General features: G+C 38.1%; 1 protein-coding gene across 2 annotated transcripts in view; it reads right to left on the reverse strand.

Moving 5' to 3' along the window:
* Positions 1–16271: 16271 nt before the first annotated feature.
* The window catches only part of CWF19L2 (CWF19 like cell cycle control factor 2), a 139982-nt gene continuing 135875 nt past the window's right edge, over positions 16272–20378 (reverse strand). The window contains exon 18 of one of the 2 annotated variants that reach the window (XM_070384286.1): positions 16272–17680. In XM_070384286.1, the coding sequence (XP_070240387.1) occupies positions 17537–17680 (144 nt within the window). In that variant the 3' untranslated portion in view covers positions 16272–17536. The remainder of the gene's footprint in view (positions 17681–20378) is intronic. The other variant, XM_070384285.1, reaches the window with a different exon arrangement.

The following is a 20378-nucleotide window of genomic DNA, read 5'->3' on the forward strand; positions in this document are numbered from 1 at the left end:
AGCATCATTCCCTCCAAAGAAATCCCAGGGCTGATCACCTTCAGAATGGACTGGTTGGATCTCCTTGCAGTCCAAGGGACTCTCAAGAGTCTTCTCCAACACCACAGTTCAAAAGCATCAATTCTTTGGCGCTCAGCCTTCTTCACAGTCCAACTCTCACATCCATGCATGACCACAGGAAAAGCCATAGCCTTGACTAGATGGACCTTTGTTGGCAAAGTAATGGCTCTGCTTTTCAATATGCTATCTAGGTTGGTCATAACTTTCCTTCCAAGGAGTAAGCGTCTTTTAATTTCATGGCTGCAGTCACCATCTGTAGTGATTTTGGAGCCCAGAAAAATAAAGTCTGACACTGTTTCCACTGTTTCCCCATCTATTTCCCCTGAAGTGGTGGGACCGGATGCCATGATCTTCGTTTTCTGAATGTTGAGCTTTAAGCCAACTTTTTCACTCTCCACTTTCACTTTCATCAAGAGGCTTTTGAGTTCCTCTTCACTTTCTGCCATAAGGATGGTGTCATCTGCATATCTGAGGTTATTGATATTTCTCCTGGCAATCTTGATTCCAGTTTGTGTTTCTTCCAGTCCAGCGTTTCTCATGATGTACTCTGCATATAAGTTAAATAAACAGGGTGACAATATACAGCTTGATGTACTCCTTTTCCTATTTGGAACCAGTCTGTTGGTCCGTGTCCAGTTCTAACTGTTGCTTCCTGACCTGCATACAAATTTCTCAAGAGGCAGATTAGGTGGTCTGGATTTCCCATCTCTAGAAGAATTTTCCACAGTTTATTGTGATCCACACAGTCAAAGGCTTTGGCATAGTCAATAAAGCAGAAATAGATGTTTTTCTGGAACTCTCTTGCTTTTTCTATGATCCAGTGGATGTTGGCAATTTGATCTCTGGTTCCTCTACCTTTTCCAAAACCAGCTTGAACATCAGAAAGTTCATGGTTCACAAATGCTGAAGCCTGCCTTGGAGAATTTTGAGCATTACTTTACTAGTGTGTGAGATGAGTGCAATTGTGAGGTAGTTTGAGCATTCTTTGGCATTGCCTTTCTTTGGGATTGGAATGAAAACTGACCTTTTCCAGTCCTGTGGCCACTGCTGAGTTTTCCAAATTTGCTGGCATATTGAGTGCAGCACTTTCACAGCATCATCTTTCAGGATTTGGAATAGCTCAACTGGAATTCCATCACCTCCACTAGCTACATATATATATAAATAAATAGAGATGTCTTTTGGAAATGACTTTTCAAATGGAGTTGTTTGATTACCTCTAGAAGCAACTTGCTGAAACTCCAATACTTTGGCCACCTCGTGCAAAGAGCTGACTCATTTGAAAAGCCCCTGATGCTGGGAAAGATTGAGGGCAGGAGGAGAAGGGGACAACAGAGGATGAGATGGCTAGATGGCATCACCGACTTGATGGACATGAGTTTGGGTGGACTCTGGGAATTGGTGATGGACGGGGAGGCCTGGCGTGCTGCAATGCATGGGTTGCAATGAGTCAGACATGACTAAGCAACTGAACTGAACTGAAGTGAGAAGCAATTTCCGGAGCCACCGAAGTGGAGGTTTGTTCAGTGGGTTGGAGAATGTAGAATGGAAGACCTTGAGGAGGAAGAATAGAAAGTTCTATGCCAGACTGGTCATACTTAGAAGACATTTCCATATAACCTGTGTTTTGTGTGTGCATTTTATTTCTCACTACTGCATATATAGTTGACAATAAGTACTTTTTTTGAAATATCTAATCTTTCTAGATGCTCTGAAGTGCCTGATATATGTTAAAGTAGAGGTAGTAAAAAGAGATTTTGTAAATATCTTTTTGTTAAAATTCATATGAAATGTTTTTGGGGGTAAGGGGGATTGGCCAGACCACCTCCTGGAGCAGTACACACTGTGTTTTGTGCACTGGTTCAAGGTTGGGGTGGTGGGGGGCGGGTGGGGGTGGGTAGGAGAGGGATGTGCAGACATCTGTGCCAGTGTGTTTATAGTGAGGCAAGATTAACCATTGTCTTTTTCTTTTTCATTGTCTTTTTCTGTTTGTGCATTTTGTTTCACTTTGCTTTATATATAGTGTATATAATGGACAAATGAGTCTTAATTTATAACATCTAGTCCTTCTAGATGTTAAAGAGGTTGCCAGTGTACGACAAAAATAGAGTTAGTAAATAATAAATTTTGTATATTTTTTGGTAAAAGTTTCTGGGAAAGATTGTCTTCTGAAAATTGAGCATTATAGTCTTCTGGGTATGATGGAGAGGGGAGAGAAGGAAAGGGTCTTAGGCTAGAATACTCATATTTTGAAGACAATTTCAGATTATAACTGTTAGATACGGCAGTTCATTCAAGAGTTCTCTGTATATAGTGGACAAATTAAGTCCTTATTTGAAACAATTACTCCACCTAGCGGAGAAGGCAATGGCACCCCACTCCAGTACTCTTGCCTGGAAAATCCCATGGACGGAGGGCCTGGTGGGCTGTAGTCCATGAGGTCGCTAAGAGTCAGACAGGACTGAGCGACTTCACTTTCACTTTTCACTTTCATGTATTAGAGAAGGAAATGGCAACCCACTCCAGTGTTCTTGCCTGGAGAATCCCAGGGATGGGGTAGCCTCGTGGGCTGTTGTCTATGGGGTCGCACAGAGTCAGACACGACTGAAGCAACTTAGCAGCAGCAGCAGCAGCAGTCCACCTAGATGTTGAGAAGTGCCTGACTGTATGTTAAATGCAGAGGTAGTGAACTATCACTTTATAAATATTTTTTGCTCAAATTCATAGGAAGTACTGTCTCCTAAAGGAGATCAGTCCTGGGTGTTCATTGGAAGAACTGATGTTGAAGCTGAAACTCCAATACTTTGGCCACCTGATGTGAAGAGCTGACTCATTTGAAAAGACCCTGATGCTGGGAAAGATTGAAGGTGGGAGGAGAAGGGGATGACAGAGGATGAGATGATTGGGTGGCATCACCAATTCAATGGACAGGAGTTTGGGTAAACTCCAGGAGTTGGTGATGGACAGGGAGGCCTGGTGTGTTGCAGTTCATGGGGTTGCAAAGAGTTGACACGACTGAGTGACTGAACTGAAACTGTCTTTGGGAATGTTAAATGTTAAACCACCTCTGTGACCAGTATACTATTGTCTATACTTGTTCAGTGGTTTGGAGGAGGTGGGAGGGAAAGAATTACAGAAAGTAATATGCTAGTGTGCTTGCACCTGGTCATTTTCAGATGAAACCATTTTTATGTGTTATGTGCACTTTGTTTTGCTGTGTATATAGTGTATATAATGCACAAACGAGTCCTAATTTTGTGACATCTAGTCTCTAGATGTTAAAGACGTTGCCAGTGTATGACATAGTAGTTAGTAAAATAAGCACATTTTGTACGCTTTGTGTTGAAATTCATAGGAATGCTTGTCTTCTGTAAATGATTTTTTGATATGAATTTATTCAAACACCTCTAAGCTACACATGCCTGTACTTGTCAACTGGATTGGTGGTGGAGAGAAGGAAGTGAGCGAAGGAATGGTTCAGGCCCAAATGGTTATATTTAGAAGATATTTCAAATCATAACCATTGCTACGTGTGCAATTTAACAATACTGTGTACATAGTGCACAAGTAAGTTCTTATATGAAATATCTTGTCTTGCTAGATATTTTGAAGTGCTTGATGCATTTAAAAGTAAAAGCAGTATAATAATGCTTCTTTTACATAGCTTTTTAAAACTTATGGGAAATACTGTAATTGGAATTGGAATTGTTAAATCTCCTCTCCGAATAGTATACTCTGTACTTTTTCACTGGGTTGAGGGAGGTGGGAGGGAAGTTTGCAAAAGATCTTTTGCTAGTGTGTAGTAGAACATTTCAGCTTACCATTGATTTATATGTGAAGTGCATTTCATTTAACTTTACTGAATATATTATGTATATACTGGACAAATGGATCCCAATTTTATAATATCTAGTCTCTAGGTATTAAAGAGGTTGCCAATGTAAGACAAAAGTAGGGTTAGTAAACTAACATATTTTGTATACTTTGTGTTAAAATTCAATGAAGGGCTGTCTTCTGAAAAGGACTTTTGGAAGTGAAATTGTAATCACATCTAAGTGATACATATGTCTGTCCTCGCCGCCCACTGTTGGATGGATGGCAAAAAGGAAGAATTGGGAAAAATGGAAGGTTTAGACCAGAATGTTCCTTCATAGAAGACACCTTTGGATATAACCGTTGTTACACGTGTGTATTCAACAATACTGTCTATATAGCAGACAAACTTAAGTACATGTTTAGAAGTGCACAAAATATGTTAAAAGTAGAGGTAGTGAACTAACATTTTGTAGATATATCCTTTTGTTAAGATTCACATGAAATACTCATTTAGAAATGGAATGATCGAAATATTCAAACCACCTCTCTGAGCAGTACATATTATTTTATTTGTGTGGGTTCAGGGAGAAATTGCAAGGGGGTTTATACCAGTATGTTTATGTTAGGCAAGGTTAACCATTGTCCCATATTTGTCTCTGCGTTTTGGTTTACTTAGCTGTGTATATAGTGTACATAAGGGACAAACATCCAAATTTACAAGAACTAGACATGGAACAACAGACTGGTTCCAAATAGGAAAAGCAGTACGTCAAGGCTGTATATTGTCACCCTGCTTATTTAACTTATATGCAGAGTACATCATGAGAAATGCTGGGCTGGAAGAAACACAAGCTGGATCAAGATTGCTGGGAGAAATATCAATAACCTCAGATATGACACCACCCTTATGGCAGAATGTGCAGAGGAACTAAAAACCCTCTTGATGAAAGTGCAAGTGGAGAGTGAAAAAGTTGGCTTAAAGCTCAACATTCAGAAAATGAAGATCATGGCATCTGGTCCCATCACTTCATGGGAAATAGATGGGGAAACAGTGTCAAACTTTATTTTTTTGGGGCTCCAAAATCACTGCAGATGGTGACTGCAGCCATGAAATTAAAAGATGCTTACTCCTTGGAAGGAAAGTTATGACCAACCTAGATAGCATATTGAAAAGCAGAGACATTACTTTGCCAACAAAGGTCTGTCTAGTCAAGGCTATGGTTTTTCCAGTGGTCATGTATGGATTTGAGAGCTGGACTGTGAAGAAAGCTGAGCGCTGCAGAATTGATGCTTTTGAACTGTGGTGTTGGAGAAGACTCTTGAGAGTCCCTTGGACTGCAAGGAGATCCAATCAGTCCATTCTGAAGATCAGCCCTGGGATTTCTTTGGAGGGAATGATGCTAAAGCTGAAACTCCAATACTTTGGCCACCTCATGGGAAGAGTTGACTCATTGGAAAAGATTGATTCTGGGAGGGATTGGGGGCAGGAGGAGGGGACAACAGAGGATGAGATGGCTGGATGGCATCACTGACTCGATGGACATGAGTCTGAGTGAACTCCAGGAGTTGGTGATGGACAGGGAGGCCTGGCGTGCTGTGATTCATGGGGTCGCAAAGAGTCAGACACGACTGAGAGACTGAACTGGACTGAACTGAGTCTTCCCAGATGTTAAAGAGGTTGCCAGTGTAGGACAAAAACAACCAATACATTGTGTACACTTAATGTTAAAATTCATAGGAAACACTTCTGAAACAACTGGCAGAAGTGAAATTGTTAAAATCTGCTCTAAACATTACAGAAGCTTATTAGATTTGTGCAGTGGGTTGGTAGAGATGAGAAGGGGACGGGTTCTTGGCTAGAGTGTTGTTTAGATGACACTTTGAGACTATAGCCGTTGTATGCAGTGTATTCAGTGCTACCACATGTATGTACAGTGGACAAATTTAAATCCTTACTTGAAACATCTAGCTTTTGTAGATGTGTAAAAATACACAACCTATTTTGAAAGTATAAACACCTTTTAAGTTTTTTTTTTTTTTCTGTAAATTCATAGGAATGGTTTTACTTGGGGAGTGGAATTTGTCTTTGACTATAAGCTTATCTTCATGACCCAGATAATCACGGTGGTGTGATCACTTACCTAGAGCCAGACATCCTGAAATGTGAAGTCAAGTGGGCCTTAGAAAGCATCACTATGAACAAAGCTAGTGGAGGTGATGGAATTCCAGTTGAGCTATTTCAAATCCTGAAAGATGATGCTGTGAAATTACTGCACTCAATATGCCAGCAAATTTGGAAAACTCAGCAATGGCCACAGGACTGCAAAAGGTCAGTTTTCATTCCAATCCCAAAGAAAGGCAATGCCAAAGAATGCTCAAACTACTGCGCAATTGCACTCATCTCACACACTAGTAAAGTAATGCTCAAAATTCTCCAAGCCAGGCTTCAGCAATATGTGAACCGTGAACTTTCTGATGTTCAAGCTGGTTTTAGAAAAGGCAGAGGAACCAGAGATCAAATTGCCAACATCTGCTGGATCATAGAAAAAGCAAGAGAGTTCCAGAAAAACATCTATTTCTGCTTTATTGACTATGCCAAGGCCTTTGACTGTGTGGATCACAATCAACTGTGGAAAATTCTTCAAGAGATGGGAATACCAGACCACCTGATCTGCCTCTTGAGAAATCAGTATGCAGGTCAGGAAGCAACAGAACTGGTCATGGAACAACAGACTGGTTCCAAATAGGAAAAGGAGTACATCAAGGCTGTATATTGTCACCCTGTTTATTTAACTTATATGCAGAGTACATCATGAGAAACGCTGGACTGGAAGAAACACAAACTGGAATCAAGATTGCCGGGAGAAATATCAATAACCTCAGATATGCAGATGACACCACCCTTATGGCAGAAAGTGAAGAGGAACTCAAAAGCCTCTTGATGAAAGTGAAAGTGGAGAGTGAAAAAGTTGGCTTAAAGCTCAACATTCAGAAAATGAAGATCATGGCATCCGGTCCCACCACTTCATGGGAAATAGATGGGGAAACAGTGGAAACAGTGTCAGACTTTATTTTTCTGGGCTCCAAAATCACTACAGATGGTGACTGCAGCCATGAAATTAAAAGACGCTTACTCCTTGGAAGGAAAGTTATGACCAACCTAGATAGCATATTGAAAAGCAGAGACATTACTTTGCCAACAAAGGTCCGTCTAGTCAAGGCTATGGTTTTTCCTGTGGTCATGCATGCATGTGAGAGTTGGACAGTGAAGAAGGCTGAGTGCTGAAGAATTGATGCTTTTGAAGTGTGGTGTTGGAGAAGACTCTTGAGAGTCCCTTGGTCTGCAAGGAGATCCAACCAGTCCATTCTGAAGGTGATCAGCCCTGGGATTTCTTTGGAAGGAATGATGCTACAGCTGAAACTCCAGTACTTTGGCCACCTCATGCGAAGAGTTGACTCATTGGAAAAGACCCTGATGCTGGGAGGGATTGGGGGCAGGAGAAGGGGATGACAGAGGATGAGATGGCTGGATGACATCACTGACTCAATGGACGTGAGTCTCAGTGAAATCCGGGAGTTGGTGATGGACAGGGAGGCCTGGCGTGCTGCGATTCATGGGGTCGCAAAGAGTTGGACATGACTGAGCGACTGATCTGATCTGATAAGCTGATTGTTCAATGGGTCAGGGGAGGGGACAGGGAAGGAAGTGCGGAGAGAAGGGCTCTGTGTCCATTGGTCTTTAGACAAGTTCAGATTGTCTAGCCATTGTTCTGTTTGTGCATTTTAGTTAATATTGCTGTGCATTAAACAACAAGCAAGTCTTAATGCCCAAAGTATATTAAAAGTAGAGGTAGTAAAATAACCCCTTAATAAATGTTCTTTCACTGGTTTTTAGGAAGGGCTGTGTCTTCTGGGAATATCTATGTTAATCCACCTCTTGGAACTAGATGTAGTCTGGTACTTAGTCACTGAAATGCTGGAGGAAGAGTAAGAGGAAGGGTAAGAGTAAGTAAGAGAAGAGGAAAGGCTCTTAGGTAACATCTCCATTATCTGGAAGACAGTTTTAGGTTATAACCATAGGTCTGTATGTGCATTTTTGTGAAGTACCTATTATTGAGGACAAGGTTCATTATTTTGCAACATCTAGGCTTTTTAGATGTCCTGAGATGACAGTGTATGATAAAAAATAGAACTCCTTTATTAATCAATTTGTAAATATCTTTATTATAATTGATTTTTTAAAAAAGGCAGCATCTTGGACCTGGAATTATTGAACTGTCTTTAAGCAATGTACATCAGGACTTGTTCATTTAGGTTGGCAGCTCAGGGGTGGAAGGAAGTATAGAGGAAGGGCTGTAGGTGGATGTGTTCATGTTTATCTTTTGATGATAACCATTGATGTGTGCATCCCCTGGCTGTACTGCAGGAATGCACTGTTAAACAACTCAGCAGAAACATACCTCCTTGCTAAAACCTTAATAGTTTAGATCGGACGATGAGTCCTCTTAGGAGCACTATACTTTGTGTACTCTGTTGCTTTATGTCTCATTTTTAGTTGAACATTAAGGGAATGTAGTATTTTAATCATAGCTCTGCCAATATGTTTATATAGAGGCCTGTTGCCATTTTTGTCTTTGAAATTTTTGTTGCCAAGAAAGGCAAGATTACATATTTTTTCCTTCCAGATTGAGTTGGTGTAGTGTATTCTTGGTTATCAAAATACTCATAGCTTTGGGACTTTGAAATGGACGGCAAGATAAATAACTGTATGATCTTAATTACATAAAAATGGATGCTTAATTGTGAAAATACACAAATGAGACCTAGAGGGACATGTCAAATGGTTAAACTGCTTGTGATTATTAATGACTTTGTATTTTGCTTCTTGTGTTTTTTGGTTTCCTATTATGCACATGTTAACTTTTAAGAAATAAATATTATCTTGAAACCTCTTTTAAAAAGGCAAAGAAATATTCAGCAGGTGAAGGAATATGATAAAAAAAAAAAAAAAAAACCACCAAACCAAAGGAGGAGATAGGGAGTCTATCTGAAAAAGAATTCAGAATAATGATAGTAAAGATGATCCAAAATCTTGAAAACAAAATGGATCTACAGATAAATAGACTAGAGACAAGAATTGAGAAGATGCAAGAAATGTTTAACAAGGACCTAGAAGAAATAAAGAAAAATCAGTCAACAATGAATAATGCAATAACTAAGATCAAAAGCACTCTAGAGGGAAACATTAGTAGACTAATTAAGGCAGAAGACAGGATAAGTGACATGGAAAATAGAATGGTGGAAATAAATGAAGCAGAGAGGAAAAAAGAAAAAAAAAAGAGAAGAAATAAGGACACCTTCACAGACCTCTGGACAATGTAAAATGCTCCAACATTCAAATGACAGGTGTCCCAGAAGAAGACAAAAACAAAGGGCATAAGAAAATACTTGAGCAGATAGTAGTTGAAAACTTGCCTAATATGCGGAAGGAAATGGCCACCCAAGTCCAAGAAACCCAGAGAGTCCAAAACAGGATAAACCCAGGGTGAAACACCCTAAGACAAATATTAATAAAACTAACAAAGATCAAACACAAAGAGAAAATATTAAAAGCAGCAAGGGAAAAGCAACAAATAACACACAAGGGGATCCCCATAGGGATAACAGCTGATCTTTCAATAGAAACTCTCCAGGCCAGAAGGGCATGGCAGGACATGCTTAAAGTGATGAAAGAGAAAAACCTACAACCAAGATTACTCTACCCAGAAAGGATCTCATTCAGATGTGAAGGAGAAATCAAAAGCTTTACAAACAAGAAAAAGCTGAGAGAATTCAGCACCACCAAACCAGCTCTTCAACAAATGCTAAAGGATCTTCTCTACACAGGAAACATAGTAAAGGTTTATAAAAATGAACTCAAAACAACAAAGTAAGTGGTAACAGGATCATACTTATCAATAATTACCTTAAATGTAAATGAGCTAAATGCTCCAACCAAAAGACAAAGACTGGCCAAGTGGATACAAAAACAAGACCTTATATATACTGTCTTTAAGAGACCCACCTCAAACCCAGGGACACATACAGACTGAAAGTGAAGGGCTGGTAAAAGACATTTCATGCAAATGGGGACAGAAAGAAAGAAGGAGTAGCAGATATCTGATAAAATAGACTTTGAAATAAAGACCATGATAAGAGACAAAGAAAGTTAAAATGATCAAAGGATCAATCCAAGAAAAAGGTACAACAATTATAAATATATATGCACCCAACAGAGGAGCATGTCAATATGTAAGGCAGATGCTAAGTATGAAAGGGAAAATTAACAGTAACACAATAATAGTGGGGGACCTTAATACCCCACTCAAACCTATGAATTGATCATCCAAATAGAAAATTAGCAAGGAAACCCACACTCTAAATGATACAATGGACCAGTTAGACCTAACTGATGTCTATAGGGCATTTTGCCTGCCCCCAAAAAAGGTTTTCACCTTTTTCTCAAGTGCACGTGGAATATTCTCCAGGGGAGATCACATCCTGGACCATAAATCTAGCCTCAGTAAAATTAAAAAAAAAAAAAAAAACAAAACCATTTCAAGCATCTTTTCCGATCCCAATGAGGTAAGATTAGATGTCAACTACAGGGGAAAAACTATTAAAAATACAAAGATATGGAGGTTAAACAACATGATTCTGATAACCAACGGATCATAGGAGAAATCAAAAAGGAAATAAAAACATGCACAGAAACAACTGAGAATGAAAACAGGACAATCCAAACCTATGGGATTCAGTAACAGAAGTGCTAAGAGGGAGATTCATAGCAATATAAGCCTACTTCAAGAAACAAGAGAAACATCACATAAACAACCTAACTTTACATCTAAAGCAACTAGAAATAAAAGAAGAACCCCAAAGTTAGTAGAAGGAAAGAAATCACAAATATCAGAGCAGAAATAAATGAAAAAGAAATGAAGATTATAGCAAAAATCAACAAAACTAAAAGCTGGTTCTTTGAGAAGATAATTAAAATAGATAAACCATTAGCCAGACTCATCAAGAAAAAAAGGGAGCAGAACCAAATCAATAAAATCAGAGATGAAAATGGAGAAATCACAAAAGACAACACAGAAATATAAAAGATCATGAGACTGCTACGAGCAATTACATGCCAATAAAATGGACAATGTGGAAGAGATGGACAAATTCTTAGGAAAGTATAGCCTTCCAATACTGAACCAGGAAGAAATAGAAAATCTTAACAGACCCATAAAAGAAATCGAACCTATAATCAAAAATTTTCCAACAAACAAAAGCCCAGGTCCAGATGGCGCCAAAGCTGAATTCTACAAAAATTTAGAGAAGAGCTAACACCTATCCTCGGAGAAGGCAATGGCACCCCACTCCAGTATTCTTGCCTAGAAAATCCCATGGATGGAGGAGCCTGGTAGGCTGCAGTCCATGGGGTCGCTAGGAGTCGGACACGACTGAGTGACTTCACTTTCACTTTTCACTTTCATACACTGGAGAAGGAAATGGCAACCCACTCCAGTGTTCTTGCCTGGAGAATCCCAGGGATGGGGAGCCTGCTGCGCTGCGGTCTCTGGGGTCGCATAGAGTCAGACACAACTGAAGCGACTTAGCAGCAGTAGCAGCAGCAACACCTATCCTACTCAAACTCTTCCATAAAACTGCAGAGGAAGGTAAACTTCCAAATTCATTCTATGAGGCCACCATCACCCTAATACCAAAACCAGACAAAGATGCAACAAAAAAGAAAACTACAGGCCAATATCATTGATGAACATAGATGCAAAAATCCTCAACAAAATTCTAGCAAACAGAACCCAACAACATGTTAAAAAGATCATACATCATGACCAAGTGGGCTTTATCCCAGGGATGCAAGGATTCTTCAATATTCACAAATGAATCAATGTGATACACTGTATTAACAAATTGAAAGATAAAAACCATATGGTTATCTCAATAGATGCAGAGAAAGCATTTGACAAAATTCAGCACCAATCTATGATAAAAACTCTCCAGAAAGCATGCATAGAAGGAATATACCTCAACAAAATAAAAGCCATATATGACAAAGGCACAGCAAACATTATCCTCAATGGTGAAAAACTGAAAGCACTTCCTCTAAAATCAGGAACAAGACAAGGGTGCCCACTCTCACCACTACTATTTAACATAGTATTGGAAGTCCTAGCCACAGCAATAAGAGAAGGAAAAAAATAAACAAATAAAAGGAATCCAGATTGGAGAAAAAGAAGTAAAATTCTCACTATTTGCAGATGACATGATTCTCTACAGAGAAAACCCTAAAGACACCACCAGAAAATTACTAGAGCTAATCAACGAATATACTAAAGTTGCAGGATATAAAATATACAGAAAAAGAAAGAAACAATCCCATTCACCATTACAACAAAAAGAATAAAATACTTAGGAATAAACTTACCCCAAGAAACAAAAGCCCTACATATAGAAAACTGTAAAATACTGATGAAATAAATCAAGGATGACACAAACAGATGGAGAAATATACCATGTCTGTGGATCAGAAGAATCAATATAGTGAAAATGAGTACGCTACTCAAAGAAATCTATAGATTCAACGCAATTCCTATTAGCTACCAATAGTATTGGTCAGGCAGGTTGATTCCTCTAGTTCCATTCTTTTTTCTCAAGATTGCTTTGGCTATTTGAGGTTTTTTGTATTTCCATACAAATTTTGAAATTATTTGTTCTTGTTCTCTGAACTAGAGGAATCAACCTGCCTGACTTCAGACTATACTACAAAGCTACAGTCATTAAGACAGTATGGTACTGGCACAAAGACAGAAATATAGATCAATGGAACAAAACAGAAAGCCCAGAGATACGTATTAGCCACAAGGGCTTCTCTTTTGGCTCAGCTGGTAAAGAATCTGCCTGCAATACAGGAGATCTGGGTTCGATACCTGGGTTGAGAAGATCCTGTGGAGAAGGGATAGGCTACCGACTCCAGTATTCTGGCCTGGAGAATTCCACGGACTGTATGGTCCATGGGGTCACAAAGAGTTGGACACAACTAAGCAACTTTCATTTTCACTTTCAAAAAGCTTCAGTCATCAAGACAGTATGGTACTGGCACAAAGAAATATAGATCAATGGAACAAAAAAAAAAAGTCCAGAGATAAATCCATACACCAACGGACACCTTAACTTTGACAAGTAGGCAAAAATATACAATGCAGAAAAGACAATCTCTTTAACAACCCATGCTGGGAAACTGGTCAAACACCAGTAAAAGAATGAAACTAGAACACTTTCTAACACACACCTAAATAAACTCAAAATGGATTAAAGATCTAAATGTATGACAAGAAACTATTTAACTCTTAGAGGAAAACAGGCATAACACTCTATGACATAAATCACAGCAAGTTCCTCTATGATACACCTCCCAGAGTAATGAAAATAAAAACAAAAAATAAACAAATGGAATCTAATTAAATTTAAAAACTTCTGAACAACAAAGGAAACTATAAGCAAGGTGAAAAAAGCAGCATTTAGAATGTGAGAAAATAATACCAGAAGAAGTAACAGACAAAGAATTAATTTCCAACATATGTAAGCAACTCACACATGCAGCGCAATACCAGAAAAACAAATGTCTCAATCAAAAAATAGAAGAAATGGGAGTAGCCCACATAGTCACCAGTAGAATCTGAAATGCAGTACTTCGGTGCAATCTAAAAATAACAGAATGATCTCTGTTTGTTTCCAAGGCAAACCATTCAATATCACAGTAATCCAAGTCTATGCCCCAACCACTAATGCTGAAGAAGGTGAAGTTGAACAGTTCTATGAAGACCTATAAGACTCTCTAGAACTAACACTCAAAAAAAATGTCCTTTCATCACAGGAGACTGGAATGCAAAAGTAGGAAGTCAAGAGATACCTGGAGTAACAGGCAAATTTGGCTTTGGAGTACAAAATGAAGCCAGGCATGGGCTAACAGAGTTTTGCAAAAAGAATGCAATGGTCAAAGCAAACACCCTTTTCCAACAACACAAGAGAAGACTCTACATATAGACATCACCAGATGGTCAACACCAAAATCATTTCGATTATATTCTTTGCAGCCAAAGATGGAGAACTCTATAGAGTCTGCAAAAACAAGACTGGGAGTTGACTGTGGCTCAAATCATGAACTCTTTATTCCCAAATTCAGACTTAAATTGAAGAAAGTAGGGAAAACCATTAGACCATTCAGGATGACCTAAAGCAAATCCCTTAAGATTATACAATGGAAGTGACAAATATATTCAAGGAATTAGATCTGATATACAGAGTGCCTAAAGAACTATGGATGGAGGTTTGTGATAATGTACAGGAGGCAGGTATCAAGATCATCCCCCAAAAAAGAATTGCAAAATGGCAAAATGGTTGTCTGCGGAGCATTACAAATAGCTGTGAAAAGAAGAGAAGCGAAAGGCAAAGGAGGAAAGGAAAGATATACCCATTTGAATGCAGAGTTGCACAAAACAGCATGGAGAAATAAGAAAGACTTCTTCAGTTATCAATGCAAAGAAACAGAGGAAAACAATAGAATGGGAAAGACTAGAGATCTCAAGAAAATTAGATATACCAAAGGAACATTTCATGCAAAGATGGGCTCGATAAAGGACAGAAATGGTATGGCCCTAACAGAAGCAGAAGATATTAAGAAGAGGTAGCAGTAATACACAAAAGAACTATACAAAAAAGATCTGCATGATCCAGATAACCATAATGGTGTGATCACTAGCCTAGAGGCAGACATGCTGGACTGTGAAGTCAAGTTGGCATTAGGAAGCATCACTACGAACAAAGCCAGTGGAGGTGATGGAATTCCAGTTGAGCTATTTCAAATCTAAAAGATGATACTGTGAAAGTGCTGCACTCAATATGCCAGCAAGTTTGGAAAACTAAGCAGTGGCCACAGGGCTGGAAAAGGTCAGTTTTCATTTCAATCCCAAAGAAAGGCAATGCCGAACAATGCTCCAACCTCCATACAACTGCACTCATCTCACATGCTAGTAAAGTAATGCTCAAAATTTTCCAAGCCAGGCTTCAACAATATGTGAACCATGAACTTCCAGATGTTCAAGGTGGTTTTAGAAAAGGCAGAGGAACCAGAGATGAAACTGCCAACATCTGCTGGATCACTGAAAAAGCAAGAGAGTTCCATAAAAATATCTATTTCTGCTTTATTGACTATGCCAAAGATTTTACTGTGTGGATCACCATAAACTGTGGAAAATTCTTCAAGAGATGGGAATACCAGACCACCTGTCCTGCCTCTTGAGAAATCTGTATGCAGGTCTGGAAGCAACAGTTAGAACTGGACATGGAACAACAGACTGGTTCCAAATAGGAAAAGGAATACATCAAGGCTGTATATTGTCACCCTGCTTATTTAATGTATATGCAGAGTACATCATGAGAAATGCTTGACTGGATAAAGTACAAGCTAGAATCAAGACTGCCAGGAGGAATATCAATAACCTCAAATATGCAGATGACACCACTCTTATGGCAGAAAGTTACGATGAACTAAAGAGCCTCTTGATGAAAGTGGAGAGTGAAAAAGTTGGCTTAAAGCTCAACATTCAGAAAACTAAGATCATGGCATCCAGTCCCATCACTTCATGACAAACAGATGTGGAAACAGGGGAAACAGTGACACTTTATTTTGGGGGGCCTCCAAAATCACTACAGACAGTGAATGCAGCCATGAAATTAAAAGATGCTTACTCCTTGGAAGAAAAGTTATGACCAACCTAGACAGCATATTAAAAAGCAGACACATTACTTTGCCAATAAAGGTCCTTCTAGCCAAGGCTACGGTTTTTTCAGTGGTCATGTATGGATGTGAGAGTTGGACCTTAAAGAAAGTTGAGTGCTGAAAAATTGATGCTTTTGAACTGTGGTGTTGGAGAAGACTCTTGAGAGTCCCTTGGACTGCAAGGAGATCCAACCAGACCATCGTAAAAGAAATCAGTCCTAAATATTCATTGGAAGGACTGATGCTGAAGCTGAAACTCCAATACTTTGGCTACCTGATGTGAAGAGTTGACTCACTGGAAAAGACCCTGATGCTGGGAAAGATTGAAGGTGGGAGAAGGGGACGACAGAGGATGAGATGGCTGGATGGCATCACCAAGTCAATGGACAGGAGTTTGGGTAAACTCCGGAAGTTGGTGATGGACAGGCAGGCCCAGCATGCTACAGTCCATGCGGTCCCAGAGTCAGACACAACTGAGCGACTGAACTGAAGTATTTTTTATTTTTGTACTACCAGTATGCAATAAAATGCCCTGTAAACAAATGTTTGTTAACACACTCATTAAATAAGGAATGTTAAAGATATCTCTGAGACTTTGTAGCAAGGCCAAAATTGTCTGAAAACAGCAATAAATAAAATTTATACTGTCAATTATCAATTTGATAAAAAAGACTTAAATGCAATTTGCAAATACTGAGAATTTGAAATGATTAAACTTCCAACTTTTATTAAAATTTTAAAACTTGAGATAAAACATAAACATTTCCTTTTTCAAAATACTAAAGAAAGATATCAATATTAAAAATAACTGTCTGGTTATGAGTTACTCTAGAGTACATGTCACATTGATTTTAAATATTCAACATTTCATGACAAAATGTCAAGGTTTGGCTCCAAAAAATCAACATCTTTGAAAAAGGGTGACTACAAAAATATCTTCCATGTAAAAAATAAAGTAGCAACACTCTTGGAGATGATGGCCATGTCTTATACTTATCAGTTTTTTCTCTTCATAGGCTTCAAGTGTAAGCATAAAAGAATATGAAGAACCTTAGATCAAATGGGACAACAGAATGTGCTCCTGCCACTTAAAAATACACACATTACTTATTACTTAATATTTTGTAATAATCAATACAACCCCAAAACGATGACTTGGCTAAAATTTTTAACTTTCACAGAAACCCCAAATGACTATAAACTGTGATTTTTGGACAGTACATGTAAAATCACCAAAATTCAAACACACTATTTAAAACTGCAGAAATAAAAACAAATTACGAATGTATTATATAATTCATTTAATTATTTATTATTGGGGACATTCTTTTTTCCTTTAATAAAAAGAATAGCAATGATATATATGGTATTGGAAGAAAAGTAAGAGCTTCTATAAAACACTGTGAAAAGAAATTTCAATTATCACTAAATATGCCAAGTTTTAGTTTAAATGCAAAAGAAGCTAGTCAGTAGACTTAAGAAACTTGAAGTAGAGCCATTTCCATTTGAACCAATGATTTGCAATACTTCCTAGATAATTCTTCAGAAAAGTCTTTCTACAGATTAACTAAACAGTTTAGAACATGAAGACACAGGTACAGAACAGAACATGAACAGGTCACCCAACATAACTGGTCTCCATGGTTACTACAATGCAGTCCACAGGAGCAGGTGGTGAAGGAAACCAATACAGTTCAGTGATGTAGAGTTGTCAGAAACCTAGATCATGACACTCTTTTTCTATTACCTGATGGTTAGTTGTTTAGCTAGATGCAATGGAAATAAAACTGAAAGAAATCCAAAAAGGAAATAAAAAATGAAAGCTTTGCCTCAACATTTTTTACTTCCGGTGAAGTCAAATGGTTTCCACCACTGAGCAAACTGCAGTGCTTTCTTCCTCTGATCTTCAAAGCTTTCTCGCATCCCTTTCCTCCAAACTCTTGGTTCTATATCCAGCATGCCACCAATGATTTCCTTTTAAAGAATGAGAAAAATACAAACACATACATGTATAAAGACAGAAAAATAGGAATCAAGCTATTCCTGTTTATTCTGTTACTAAATATAATATTAAGTCCTTCTCTGCAAGGATGATTACATTTTATATAAATATTAGTTTCAAGTTAAAAACAAACAAACAAAACTTGTTTTCATTTAATTCTAACTATGTAAACCCTGTGATTCCAAGGGTCCTTAGTTGTGTCTCCTGTCAAATAATTTGTCCATTTTGTTGTTTCTTAGTACATCTATCAGACAGCAGCAAAGGGGAAGAAGAGAGAATGAAATTTAATTAATTTGGTCCTTATTAGCTGCTCTGGTAAGAAAGTCTGAAGAAAAAGTTGACCAACATGTAGCAATTATAAACTTGATTGTTCAACTACAGTTTAATCTTAGGCTAATATTCTCTCTACTATCCAATATATTTAAAAGCCAGTTTCTTCTATTAGCTGGAGATCTTTTTTTAAGAAATGAAATCATATTTTAGTACCAATCCATGTAAACCAATAATTAAAAATTATAATCACCTTCATTTAAAAAGCCATATTCCCAAGTCCTGAAATAATATATTTTCAATGGTCTGCTTATTATTCTAGATAATTTCTTTCACGATCGTCTTCCTGTTCCTATGATATCAGCTATAGAGATTAATTAAATTTATGAGAGTGAGTGGGTTTCTCTGGTGGTTCAGTGGCAAAGAACCCTCCTGCCAATGCAGGTGATGCTGGTTTGATCCCTGTGTCACGAAGATCCCCTGGAGAAGTAAACAGAACTCACTCCAGTATTCTTGCCTCGGAAATCCCATGGACAGAAGAGTCTGGCAGGCTACAGTCCATGGGGTCACAAAAGAGTTGGAGGTGACTTAGTGACTGAGGACAGATGCACGATAGTGAGTATCCATATACAGAAAGATATGGGGGAGATTTATAATGCTTCAAGGAAGAGAAGTATGGTAATACAGGAAAACTCTGGGCTCGAGGTAGAATTCTGCATATTCAGTCTAGGTCTACAGGACTGTTAAGACCTTGGATGTAATTGCTCTAAGACATAGGTTCTTCATCTTAACAAATACTCTATTAATGAAGGGATCTACTATATACAAGCAATGGCCAAATACTGTAGGTGATACAGAAATAACCAACACACATTTCTCTGTCTTCAGAAAACTCATAATAGAATGCAGAGCTGTGGTGGGAGCCACAATAATAACCCAACTACATAAAGGACTGTCTTATAAAGCAGAATAAGGTAAATGCCAAAGTAGACTATATAGAGACTCAAAAAGAAAGGAGATTCTATTTGCTGGATATATCAAGAAAAGCTTCACGGAAAAGGAAATCTCTTCGTTGGGTAAAGGAAGTAAAGGGGCCAAGAGAGACATAGTGTAAAAAGAGGACAAATTTAATGCAAGAGTTTCTTAGCATCAGCCAATCACTAGCCATGTAGTTTAAGAAAGCCTAGCTTTATTGACCTAAATTTTTCTAAAATTTGACCTAAAATTTTCTATAAAACATCAAGTTTTGTCTCATGTGTACCATTAAGGCACACATACTACAAGGATTGATCCTTGTTCTATTACTGAAGCAAATATTAATGTAAAGAGACCAGTCCTTCTTGCTGTCTAAACAACTGCAGGCTGAAGGGAGTTTGTGCGTACATAGGCTTTTTCTTGGAAAGAAATTTCGAGGAAACTGGATTAGCGCTGTAACGCTAACTAAAAGTTTTCAACACTAAAACAGTATCATATAAATCATAACATGTGCATAATATTTGAAGGAGGACAATCTCCCAATTAAACTTAGGCAAGTTAAAAACTAGATATTTACTTCATTTTTACTAGAATCATTTTTTTAAATAAAAGCAGAGTCATAAAATTTCTGAGTTATAAAACTCTACTGAAATTTAACAATGTTTTTCAGAGTAATGAAAACTAATTTCTTTCTAGTTAACTCTGGGAAAAGATATTCTCTCAGACAAGTTTCTAAAACGTATTTCAACAGTTCACAGATGAACGTGATTTGGAGTCTCTCGTTAGCCTTTAAAGACAACAGTATAAAAAATTATGAGTCCAAACTGCTCACAGGTCCCTAATCATTGTAGAAAATGATCTGACACAGGGGATGAAAGTGGGTAGGAAGAACAGGGAACCATGGACAAAGTTCATCTAGGCTCCTCTAATTTAGAGAGAAAGGCCTGACTTACACTAGATTGAAAGGTTACTTTCTTGAGCTGTTATTGCCCAAACTTCTTTTGATTGCTCCCATGGCTACATTAATTTCATTCTAGGCCCTGATACTAACTTACATACTTCCCAGATATTCAAAAGAACTTAAATTTAAGGACTACACCCCTAGAAGACAATCTGTAGTAATGGAAAGAATCCACTAGCAACTGAAAGATCTACACTCTAGTATCTGACCAGAAACTGTGTGAAATGAGTGCTATATTCTTCTAGGACCGTACGGTACTTAGTTATAAATGAATCTGTGAGATCATTTGTTTTCTAGTTCAACCAAGAGCTTATGCACCCCTTGGTCTGTCACTTACTAGCACATGATCCTGGGGAAGTTATACTGGTTTCAACATCTATAAAATATAGACTGGTTTCAACATCTATAAAATGAAAGTATAAAATGTCTACATGATAGTGTTATTATGAGCATTAAATGAGTGC

The sequence above is a fragment of the Bos mutus genome, chromosome 15 (assembly GCF_027580195.1).
Source record: "Bos mutus isolate GX-2022 chromosome 15, NWIPB_WYAK_1.1, whole genome shotgun sequence".
Taxonomy (NCBI): domain Eukaryota; kingdom Metazoa; phylum Chordata; class Mammalia; order Artiodactyla; family Bovidae; genus Bos; species Bos mutus.